General features: G+C 40.2%; 1 protein-coding gene across 1 annotated transcript; it reads right to left on the minus strand.

The window, feature by feature from the left end:
- Nucleotides 1–719: 719 nt before the first annotated feature.
- LOC103720280 lies at nucleotides 720–10984 on the minus strand. The gene is made up of 2 exons (XM_039130981.1): nucleotides 10016–10984; nucleotides 720–6695 (listed from the first exon to the last, which is right to left on the minus strand). The coding sequence occupies exon 1, from the start codon at nucleotides 10827–10829 to the stop codon at nucleotides 10074–10076; it is 756 nt and encodes a 251-aa protein (XP_038986909.1). The 5' UTR covers nucleotides 10830–10984; the 3' UTR covers nucleotides 720–6695; nucleotides 10016–10073.
- Nucleotides 10985–12496: the final 1512 nt, after the last annotated feature.

Raw genomic sequence — 12496 nt, forward strand, 5'->3', positions numbered from 1 at the left:
CGAGTCAAGCTCAAGCTTGGTTATTAAGGCTCGGTCAATCTCAAGTTGAGTTTTGAACCCGAGTATTTTAAATCGAATCAAGCTCGACTCGACTTAACTCAATTGCATCCCTACTTACATGTATATATATGATCTGATTGGATCATATATATCGCAAAAGAAGATCAAGTCCCTAGCTCAGCTTAGCTAAAATGAAAAATACTTACCTTTGAGCATAACATCGTAAAACAAATTTTACTACTAGGTCTGGAGCCTTACATACTTTATCTCTAAATATCATCGTAAGAAGTAAGTAAATAAGTAATTTTCAATTATCTCTAAATAAGTAATTTTGCTCCTTGTAGACAAAATTTTAGAGCTGGGTAACCTTCTTGTTTCATAAGGGTTTGCTTTTTCTATTTCCAATTTTTTTCCCTGCGCTGTCAATCAAAATTGTTAATTTGGACATTAAAAACCTATTTAACAATCAGAGAACTAGACAACTAATGTAGTTTAGATTATCACAATTACACATTTTAAAGGGGATAAAACATGGAAGACTTGTATCGAGTTAATATTTACTTCATCTTGCATACAATTTTCAAAATTCTGAAGAACCATTGCAAGTTATCATTTGTCTAATCCAACCTATCTCAGGAAAAAGATGGCACCATTAGCATGAAATCTAAACACCATCCATGATTTTGCGAGTTATATCATTCCTTATAACTTTTCCAAAAAAAAAAAAAAAAAAGGTTTCCCGGTTCAATAATTGATTGCCTGCTTTCATGGTTACATCAAAAAAATTTACTAGGTGAGATCACCAACATGCTTGCATGTCTATGCACAAATTATGAACAATCACAGGCCAACGAGGATGATAAATCACGGATGGATGACGGCCATGTCATACTGGATTTAAAGCCCAACCCGTCAACTCTTCCCACCTTTTGGAGCGTGGCATCACAGCAATCTGAAGTCCATGCGCATGTCATCATAGGCGTTCAATAGCCATTACAAATTCCAGGTAGCATTGCATGGATCACATCTAAATCGCCGAGGAGGCTGATCACCCATCCACGATTCATGGACTGAAGCTAGAGCTGGTTACGGACCAAGCTTGGGCACATAAAATATTAAATTTTAAATAGACCCGGCATGGTGCCCTAATAAATATGAATATAGTTAAGGCCCGAGGCCCGACCCATGATCAACTATGATTGGTAGGGTTATGATGGCTTCAAGAATATACATACATAGAGAGAGAGAGAGAGAGAGAGAGAGATTCGAGTTATTGGATGTGATCTATTATCTCTAAGCTGCTTATATACTAAAACTTATATGCTTTGGAAATTTTAGCATATGATAAAGTGATCAAAAAATTGAACAATCTAAATAAATATTAAATTATATGTATTTTTTAATCACCTGATGCATAGGCTAGAGGTCATCAAATAATATGATTTTGATGTGTAAGTAGTTTAAAACTAGTATATTATATCCAACATCTCGAATCATCAATATAGAACCCTCATTATCCTAACTGGATCTGAGTGGCAATCCATTCTCATATAACTAAGCCCATCTCTCTCTCTCTCTCTCTCTTTATATATATACACACGCACAGAGCATCAACTTGCACTCTTACGGCTATTTTATGATTTGACCATTATATATAATAACAACAGCTGATTTGTTTTATTTCTAGTTATTCATCTAATTAATAAAATATTTTTTGAAAAACTAAATCTTTTCGCCAGTACATACATAGATGATATTTTTTGCAATTCAAAGGATACAATATATTACCATTATTTATTAAGAAAATAACATATTTCATGCCATTTTTGTCTGTTACTTTTTTAACATTATAACATTTAATAATAATCTTGATAATAACTATTATTTTTAATTTTAAAAATTTAGTAAATGTAGATTGGATATATAACAATCATTAGAATGACAAGTAATGGTTTTTGAGAGGGTTTGTTATCATAAGATCACAAATACAAAAATCTTGGTTGAGTTATGTAGTGAAAGGGCAATAATAAAAACCTTCTTTCAAGCAGACTGCTTCTTTTACCTGATGACTTTAATCTTTATGCGAACCCTAGGAACTTCCATCGAATGGCTGGCAAGCGTGTTAGCATGAGGATTGTGGGGTGGAGAAGATGGTGATTGTGGATCATTTCTATACTATTGAATCGCAGGGTCTATCAGGTGGTATCGTTGTTGTATGGAAGGAAAACATGGCTATTGTGGACGCTTTACATAATTATAGTCAAGAAGTTTGTTAACTATTTCTGAACCCAATATAGAGGCTTGGATTCTTGTGGCTATTTATTCAGATATTGAGTATATACAGCGAAGATAGCTGTGGAATGAGTCAACTGCTATAATCCCAACTGGCATTTCTTCATAGAGGGAATTTCAACTATATTGAAGCACTTAATGTCAAAAGGGCCGGGGGCAAACCCTTCTCTTATAATAAGATTGAAGCGAGCAAGTTTAGAGACTTTATCTCTACAAATGGGTTGCATGACTTGGGCGTTATTGGCCCTCTATTTATATAGTCTAATAATAGAGTGTGAGAAAAAATTGACAAAGTCTATGCTACAAGAAGCTGAATTCAACACTCCCAACTACTAGGTGCACTACTTATCCGGCATCACCTCTGATCATTGGCCTATTTTAAAAACTATCAATTTGCCCATTCCTTGCCCCTTCTGATTTGAGAAGATTTGGCATACTTACCCACAATCTTAGAATATGATGCGAGACGCATGGAGTATTCCTATGCAGGAAGATGTTGTGTTGTGTGACCTGCAAATTGGAGCTCACAAAAAGAAGTCCTTAAAGATGGAACCATAAGTTTGTGGAGAATATTTTCAGGAGAACGGAAAAAGTCAGAAGCCTCCATCTTGAGCTCTAGCTAAAGCAAGAGAGGCATGGTGGCCTATCCAATGAAGATCTATTGGCACTTCGGTTAAACCTATCCAATCATCATGTGCTGGCATGTTAATAAGAGATCTTTTGGAAGTAAAAAATCAAGAGTGATGTGAATATGTGAAGGGGGCAGCAACACCAAATTTTTTCATTAATCTACCATTGTTTGAAGATATAGGAACAGTAACCACCTCTTGAAGGACGACAATGGGATTGTGACCAATGATACCCAAGCCATCAAGAGGGAGGTCTTCCACGTTTTCAGGTCGTGATGGACCAGCAACATTGGGGGATCAAGTGTTATCGAATAATGACAATGCTGCACTAATAGGGAAAATAAAGGATGAGGAGATCAACCAAGCTATTAAGTCCATGATAGGTGATCAGGTACACAGGCCTATTCCCTCATGTCTTTTTCAAAAAGAATTGGTGGATCATCCATAAGGAGGTTTTTATGGCTATCAAATAGTTTTTCACTTCAACCTCTATGCCTAAGGCTTGTAAGAATGCCTACATCACTCTATGCCCAAGAGATTGGGTGCAATTGCACCAAGCCATTACATACGCATCATCGTGTGTACCACTATGTATAAAATCATCACCAAAATCATGGTCAACAGGATGTAGCCAATCCTTCCTTGGCCAGCCTAGGTTAGGGTGCTTTCACCGGAGGCATCTAGCTCGGCCGGCGATGTCTTATGGCAATTAAGCTTCCCATGGAATGTGCCTAGGACTAAGTCTGATGGGATTTTTTCACTTATACACTTAGGTAGGTAGAGTTCCATGAGGTGCGGATTAGGTGGATTCATGGGTGCATCTGTCACCATCCTTAATCGATGGCACTTCTACATACTTCTTTTGTTCAACTATTGATTTTTTTAAGGTTGTCCACTCTCCCCCTATCGATTTATCTGGTGCGTTAATGTCTTGCCTAGAGCTTTAAGAATGGCAACCATGAACCACTCTCTATTGGCAACCAACCTATCACTGAATCACTAGTAATCTCTCATTGATTTTTGCTGATGATTGTCTCCTCGTTGCCCGTGCCACTAGACAACATGCAAGAATAATTAGGAACATCAGGGAAGATTACTGTCATGCATCTGGCCATTGGGTCAACGAACATAAGTTACCAGTGCTTTTCAGCCCCAAAGCAAACCCCCATGAAAGAATGCAATTAAGGAATCTTTGGGCATCTCGAAGCAGAGTGGTGTTTGGACCTACATATCTTGGCTCCTTCAACAAAAGAAAATCAACAAAGGCTGAATGCAGGCCATTGGAGCAAAGTACTAGAGACGAGCTGCAAAGGCGGAAATCAAAGTCCTTATCTATGATGAGCAGAGTTACATTCATCAAACATGTGCTGAGTGCAATGCCAGTTTATCTCATGGAAAACACCATTATTCCAAAAGGTACTCTCTTGTAACTGGAGCAAAGATTCAGGAAGTTCTTGTGAGAGACCACAGGTGATGTTAAGAAGGTGCATTTATTGTCTTGGGACAAGGTGCATCAGCCTATGCAGAAGGTGGCCTAGGGATTTAATCATCAGAAATAAGAAGAGAAGCTGTAATGGCTAGACATGCGGCCAAACTTTTACTGGAAACTGTGATAATTAATCTATGGTGTTCTCTAATGAGGAAAAAATATAGAACCTGGGTAGTGTGCTCCAATCCATCTGCACCTCATAGCAGCTACTCCATCCGGGAGGTCTTATGTACTCACACCTTGGCAGCACTGTCCAATGTTTATGTGGATTGCTAGGAATGGTAGATTTTTTATGTGATTCATGATCCATGGTTGTCCTCTCTGTTCCCTTGTCCCACTGGCTCGCCACCTTGAGCCATGAGGTGTTGATGGACTTGAACGTCAGCAACCTCCAACTTCTTGGTGAGAAGAGATCGAATACTGACCTAGTCCATCGTGCTTTGATGAGTATTTGGCCAAAAGGTTGGTCCAGGGCCACCAAGGTGGTAGCACAGTTGGAACGAAGCTTTGCTTCCACCGGCACGGTCCAGGTTCGAAACGCACGGGCGTCAATTAAATGTTGGGGACCGTATGCCTTCCGCCTAGACATGCTCGGTGGAAATGCTATCTGCTCCAGCTGGCACTGAGATAACGTACTCATAGGTGGGGTGACCCACGGGTCGAGGAGGGTATGAGCAAATTTCTATCCGCATCAAACATTTTCTGGTGAAAGAAAGGCTCAGTGAGAGCTGCTAAGCAGGTGAGTAGCTTCAAAGCTAGAACCAATGACTTGTATTAGAGTGACCCGGCGCCGCGGAGGGACGCTGCTTGAGTTTGAAACGTAGGTGGTCCATCCTAAAGTAGCCTTACTTTTTTGGAACAAGATCCCGTGCCATGGTATTATGGCTACTAGAGGGCTGAATATCCCGCCAGACCTGTGATTGCTACCCGGGAACAGTTGAAACTGTGACCCATGTAGTGCCTGAGAAGGCTGGCACCTTCAACCCAGTTATCATGTTGTCCTCCCCTATGGATGTTTCCTTCGACTTTCTAAGGGAGAGTGGTCCCAAAGTTATCGACAGGGAACAGAGAGTAAGTATTGCACACACCGCTTACCATGTTTGGATGGCAAGGAATGGTCGGGTATTCGAGAATCAAATTCAGCCACCCAGAGTCAATGTAGGCAGCTGAGATATCGAGCCTTACCTTCAACGGAGAATATTTGACAACTAGGGATAACTTGAAGCCGATATTGTATCCTCTCATATGGTCTTGAGAGCTCTCACCTCCTAGTTACCTCAAAATAAGCTTTGCCAGTAGTGTGCTAGATGAAGACGCAAGAGGCAAAGTAGGGTTTATCATCAAGGGCTCGAATTCTGTTTTCGTTGCTGCAGGAGGATGTCACTTGTATGAAACCACTGTTCTAGGAGTGGAGTTGAGAGGGGCATGAGGGGGACTGATGTAATGTCATGTTAGTGCTCCAAGAGGGTGATTCAGCGACCATGATTGGGTGGGTCGCAAAACAGCTCCACAATGGTAAGGGGCACCTACTATTCTTGGACATCTAGAGAATGAAGAGGAGCTTTGCTACCTCCAGTTAGCCAAACCACTCAAGATACATTAGATGGGAGAGCTTCAACATCCTTTTCAGTACATTTATTGGGATATTTTGATTTCTGATTTTTTTTTGGATGTTTTCATATGAGACTGATCCATCCGGCCGATTCACCAAGAAAAGGCAATAACTCGCATCAAAAATTAAAAAATAGGTAGTACATGGATCACATCGAGACGACCCTACCAGAAACATGAGACAAACATCCCAAGGAGTCACGGCTTTTGGGTAGAACCATATCCACTCGCTCACAGTACAAAATCTCTGTAGCACATTGATGCTTACAAATGTTTATGATGTTAGGTGGCCATTAACAAATGGCCTCCGGCCAGCCAGGTGAAGCCAAGCTGTCTCTTAGCAAAAAAAAAAAAAAAAGCCAAGCTGTGGCCCCCCAGACACAACTGCTTTGTGATCAGTCTGATAGCTTTTATCCACTCCCCGTGAACCCTTGGGACCTCTCAAGATGCCATAGATATAGTTAAGACAAGAGTAATGAACATGAGAGAGAGAGAGAGAGAGAGAGAGAGAGAGAACAACAATAGCCAATAGAATGAGAAAAAGAGAGAGGAGGCTGTCTATATTCTACTATAACTTGAACTGAAGGGATAAGATTTGCAGCGTGCTCTGTTGTGTCTCTCAAGACTGTTTGGCACTTTTGGCAACTCCTTTCTTGGATACAATCTGAAAAGAACTGTACATGGCGGCAAACTCTTATTAACCAGTGGCATGGTATGAGAATGGAGGTCACAGTTTTAATTTTCACTTGAAAAGGAGAGCCATGTGAGTATATGAGACTAGAAGCCATTCTCCCTCCAACTTTGGGTAGTTCATGCCATTGTAACTCTATAAACTATTTGTGGAATAAATCGCCAGATGAATGTTTCGCCTTAGCACAACTCTTACTGGGGTCATTCTATTAAATTTTGTGGTAACTGTCTATCTTCTATTGGGCATGGAAATATCTTGTAGGTACTTATATATGTAATATTTCTAAACATTTTATAGAAGCGCTTTAGTTAGAAATTTAAAATCGGATCAACGACGAGTTGCATGAGGAGTTCTCAAAAGAAAATAGTGGAAATTCACATGATGATTAAGACATCTAGCAAGTCTCCATTAATGGAGAGTCCAACTAAATTGGTCCACAAGGAATCATATTTGTATCTAGTCATGAGGAGTTCACCAACTGCAACTATGAAAATAGAAATATCTTCATATCGATCCCTTGTAATCAATTTTAGTAAAATACACAAGTAGTTGCATTTTCAAATACGATCAAAGATTTATATTATTTATACAATTTGTTAATTACAATATTCAAGAATTTAGATTTAAAATAGATGTCTAATTAAAGAATTTGAGCATTTTCTCACTTCTCCAAAATTGATCATTTTGTATCTCATAACCATCTTGGACGTATAATATCCAACAACCAGCTACAGCTACACTCTAGACAGTATCATTACTCTAACTACAACTAAAAACTACACATTTCTGTCTCTTCCGAGACATCCAATAACATAACCACACTTTTTAATTTTCCATGAGTTCCTAACAGGTGCCGTTTGGAGAGACGAAGACAGCCCAAAGAGCATGCAATTTGGAATTATATTTTTAGAAAACCACCATGAGTACACTATAAGATTCAACATTTTGGATAAGCTTCCTTACTCTCTCTTTAAAAATAAAATGGATGAACAAATATAGATCCATAAATTTAATCAACATACTATTATTAAATTATATACATATATATATATATATTAAATTAAATAAAAACCTATTAATCCGAATCCAATCTATTTATTAAATAGGTTACAAATCCAACTTTTTTGCGAGATTTATCTTGAGGGCAGCCATATGCACCGGATATTCCATACTGCTCATATTCACCACAGAACGAACAATGCTGCAGACTGGATGGTCTTCTATATGGTGAAGCACTTTGATTACACTCTTGTGGGTTGATTATGAGACTGTTCTTTCTTCGTTTCGTGTCATTTTATTCATGAATTTCTTAGATGTGTTCATGCTAGAGCAGTATGATCTTTCCCTTTGATATATAAAAAAATTTCAGACTCAAACCTAACTATTTTACTAATCGGGTAATGTAGCTCAATCTATAACAAGTTGAAACAAGTTAAGCATTACCACCCACAGTTTTTCTCAAGATAATAATCAGAATATCCATTTCAAAATAAAATTATAAAAATATATCAAGTTTTTCTTTTTTTTTAACCTTGGATGTCAGAGAATGAAACAAAATGGTTGTTTATCTCAAGAATACACATAGAAACCTAGTAACTATTTGACTATCTCTATCATATGGAAAATTGGCACAATTCCGTAAATCAAATTTTAAACTGCTCATAAGTAAGACTAAAAAGCAGCAGATGCATAGAGCTTACAGGTAAAGGAACCCATCAATGCTCCCGGTGCTGTCCCAACACCCGGAGAAAGAATTATTACATGTTTATGGCATTCATAGCCCGGTCGGTTGCCACTTACTAGCATCATCCACGAGGACTGTCCCAGTGCAAGCGTAAAAGTACATTTGCTCGGTCCAAATCTATGGTGATACCGATGTGCACATGACTCTAGGCATATTCTTCTCTTTATCTTACCAATGTAAGAAGGCTAAGATCAGAGACAACCAAAGGAAAGGAAATGGCGGATCCAATCCTATCCACCAGACTTTATTTTTATATCCGAATCTATCGTAACAATTTTGAACATCCAACTAACATCTCATATTAAACTTGAATCCCTATTCAAATATTTAATTCTATTTATAAATTTTAAAAAATATATATATAATCACATAAACATATTATTAACCTAATTTATCATCTATTTAGAAATATTTTTAATTTTCTAGTCATAAAATTTAATTATCTCACTTATACCTATATTTATATTTAAATTTTTAGCATTCGATTTATATTTATATTTATTTAAAATAAATATAAATATAAATTTTTGTATATATTTATTAAATAAAATAAATATGGATATAGATATTCTGATATCCGATCGCCGATTCGAGCTCTAGGGCGGACCCATTTCCGAGCAACCCAACATTTTGTTTTTGTTTAACAAAACACAAAGAAAGCACAGCCTACATGCCTATCTCTACCATCCATAATTAAACTAATATATAATACTTCTATTAAATATAATCAAATCCCTATTCAACAAAACCTATTCCTTGGGTACAGGGTCCAACAAGGCCTAGACCATAACATTATACATACTCCATAGAACTCCTAACAACTAAAACTTACACTAACCCATATTTTATTAAGACCATGCTACTCTCTCTCCCTAAAATTGCCTCAGCTCTAGGTTGCGTCACACTTGACCTACTCCACTAGAGTTATAATATCAGCCAAGTCCAAATTTAGCTGCTGGCTGCTGCTGCTGCTGTCCACTAGACCATCAACCACCAAAACCTTACAATTAATTTACAATGACCTCCCCTCTAACCCTTCTCCAAAGCCACCCAAATACCTAATTCCACTTTATCCCATCACTCATCAGTGGCATCTTAGCAATTCCGAGAAAAGGACAAGGGCATTTTTTTTCCAAACACACTGCCCCTACTATTGCAAGCAAAGCAACCTCTCCCACCAAACAACAGTTACATCTGTGCATTCAAATATTTCCTTAACTAAAAAATTAATTTTTCTTTTTTTTTTCTCTGTTAATCTGACTGATGGCACCCTTCCAAGTTATCGGAGATACATTTAGATCACCGTAATTAATGAAAGATTGATTTATTAAGTACTTTACCTTAAGCCACAAGTAAAAATAATAACTTTTACCTTAAGCATGAAGCTATGTTCGAACTAAGATAGCATCATGAATGAAGTAACTAATTAATTAATAGATCTCATATTGCATGCATCACGACCAAAATCTTCTCCGGAAATCTAGAAAGACAGCATTTACAAGATTTTAAACAAAAAGAAGCATAGAAATATATGAAATTCAGTAGAAAATAATACATACCGCCATTTTTTTTTCTATTTTTCCTTTGTTTTGTGCCAGAGTGGAATATCCACTGCGCTCAGTCGCCCGGACTCCAAAGGCTCCACAAACGGGAATTAAACAAGCCCATCACGTCCGGCCACCCCCTCCGCCGCTCGCCGGCCGCCGCCACGTCCGTCTCGTCCCCGCCCTCCTCCTCCACCTCCACCTCCCACTTCTCGTCGTCGCCTACCTCAGCCGGCTCCTCTTCGCAGGAGAAGCTCACCGCAGGAAGCTCAAGAACCATCTCTTCGGTGGTCTCTTCTGCCTTCTTCTTCTCCTTCTCCTTCTCCTTCTCCTTGCTCTTCTTCCCCTTCACCGACCGATCCGAAGCCCTCCGCTCCCTCCGCCGTCCCCTTCCGCCGCTCCCTCCGCCCTTGCTCTCGTAGTTGGCCAGGTGCTCCTCGAAGGCCTCGATGGCGTGGTGGATGAGCTCCCGATCAGGAGAGCAGTCCCAACGGGACCAGAAGCTAGTGTAGCAGTCGAAGCATCCACAGTCAAAGAGCGGCCGGTGGACTCCCCCCACCACACGCCGGCCCCGCCGCCTCTCCTCCCCGCCCCCGCCACCCATCCCAGCGGACGCCGCCATCCCCGGCCCATTTATCGACCTGGTGATGAGGTACGCGAGCACCTCCTTGTCCTCGTTCCCCAGCGCCACCGTAAGCGCCAGGATCGCCGCCGGCAGGAGCTTCAACACCGCCAGCGCATCACCGCTCGACCCGCCACCGCTGGAGGCAAAGGGCGACGCCGGCGATGGGTGGATCTTTCCCTTCCCTTTCGGGTAAAGATTCTTCATATTTTCCACCCTTTCTTCGCTTCCTTTTTCTTGAATTTCTCTCGCCCAAATCTCAGAGAACGAGGAGAGATTAGGGTTGGAACCCACAGGAGAGAGTGAGAGACGATATCGCTGTTATAGGAGCTGGGGCGTTCTTTTCTCTCATGTCGCGTCCGTCCGCGCGCTAGGTTCACCGCCTATCCCCGGTTTCAATCGGTCTATCACAGTGCGGAATCCTTCCTATCTTATCTTACTACTCCCTGCATAGAACGTCTATGCGGGAGAAATATTTGTCGTCTGGGATTCATCAATCAGCGGCTTGATGTTACCATCGATAGTTTCTCGTATAGGAAATATTATGCGGACAATTTGATGGAAGAAATAATAGTAGTGGAAAACCGGGAATACTTAGTTTGGCAGGGAGCGTGGATGTGTAGAGATTCGGCGCGGTCCTCCTACGCTATTATTTAAAATTCTGCCCCCAATGACATATTTACTATTTGCTGATTAGGAAGATGAAGCCAGAGAGGGCCTTCTTCATGATAGAGTGTATCCGGATGTTTGGCGTATTTTTTTTTTTTAGAGCAATTTGGTTATAGTGATTGATTGAATCTCGAATGGACATGGCAGGATAGATTTGTATCTCCTGATCTACGATATTTTTTTTTCTTATGGAGGAGTTTGAATCTTTTTGAGTTTTGTATGTGCAGTGAATAGTGAGGCAGACTGGATCGTTTTTCTTGCAACACATCATTCTGAGATAGCACGTGCCGCTGGTACTAAAGTGTGTTCTATACTTATGGTTATTATAGACGTACTCATTATCGAATGTAGTGAGACGTAGTTGCACATATAGGAAGAAGAAGGGAAGGAGGGGGGTTTTTTGGAAAATGAAAAACTTGGATGGCAAGGCGGGATCTGGTCACCGTACATTATGGTTACCTCGCTACGTTTGATCTTTGGTTGGAGAAAGTGGGGTGACGGCCCTGTAAGGTAGGGTACAAGATAAGGACGGCGGAGTCAGTTTTTCTGTGCCTCTGTAGGCGGAGTGCGTACCTGGCGACAGCGACGTGAGTGATAGGATAGATGGCCGTTGATGTTTGATCAGAGGGATAGAGATGGAAGTGAATCGGACGACTAAGACTACGGTTGACGAAGGATAGCAACGTATCAAGAAAAAGTTTGATTCTCTTTCTTAATTTATGTTTCTTTCTTAATTTATTCACAAGTTCTTGCTGGATCTTGCTTTTTCTTTTCTTTTCTTTTAATAAATCTAATTTGTTTTGAGATACTTCGTTATTATTCTCTTTTTGGTCAATTATGAATCGATTCAAATAACTTTTGCTTTGAGGAATGTAAAGTTTGTTAGTGGTAAACTTAATTAAAGGAGTATCGGTGCAAAGCTATTGTATGTAATATCTCAAATGTGGATTGGGATTCAAGATGTTGTATTTGAATGAAAGGTCCATGATAAAGATTGGGAACTGTTGGAGGAAAAAATATAAGTTGCCACGCTTGCACGAACGGCCGAGCACGAACGGCCGACCAGACCCCCTCCGACCTGGAGCCGACCGAGCAGACCCCCTCCGACCTGGAGCCGACCGAGCAGACCTCCTCCGACCTGGAGCCGGTTGAGCAGACCCCCTCCGACCTGTAGGCGGTCGAGCAGACCTCCTCCGACCTGGAAG

Source organism: Phoenix dactylifera, chromosome 10 (genome assembly GCF_009389715.1).
Source record: "Phoenix dactylifera cultivar Barhee BC4 chromosome 10, palm_55x_up_171113_PBpolish2nd_filt_p, whole genome shotgun sequence".
In the NCBI taxonomy this organism is placed as follows: domain Eukaryota; kingdom Viridiplantae; phylum Streptophyta; class Magnoliopsida; order Arecales; family Arecaceae; genus Phoenix; species Phoenix dactylifera.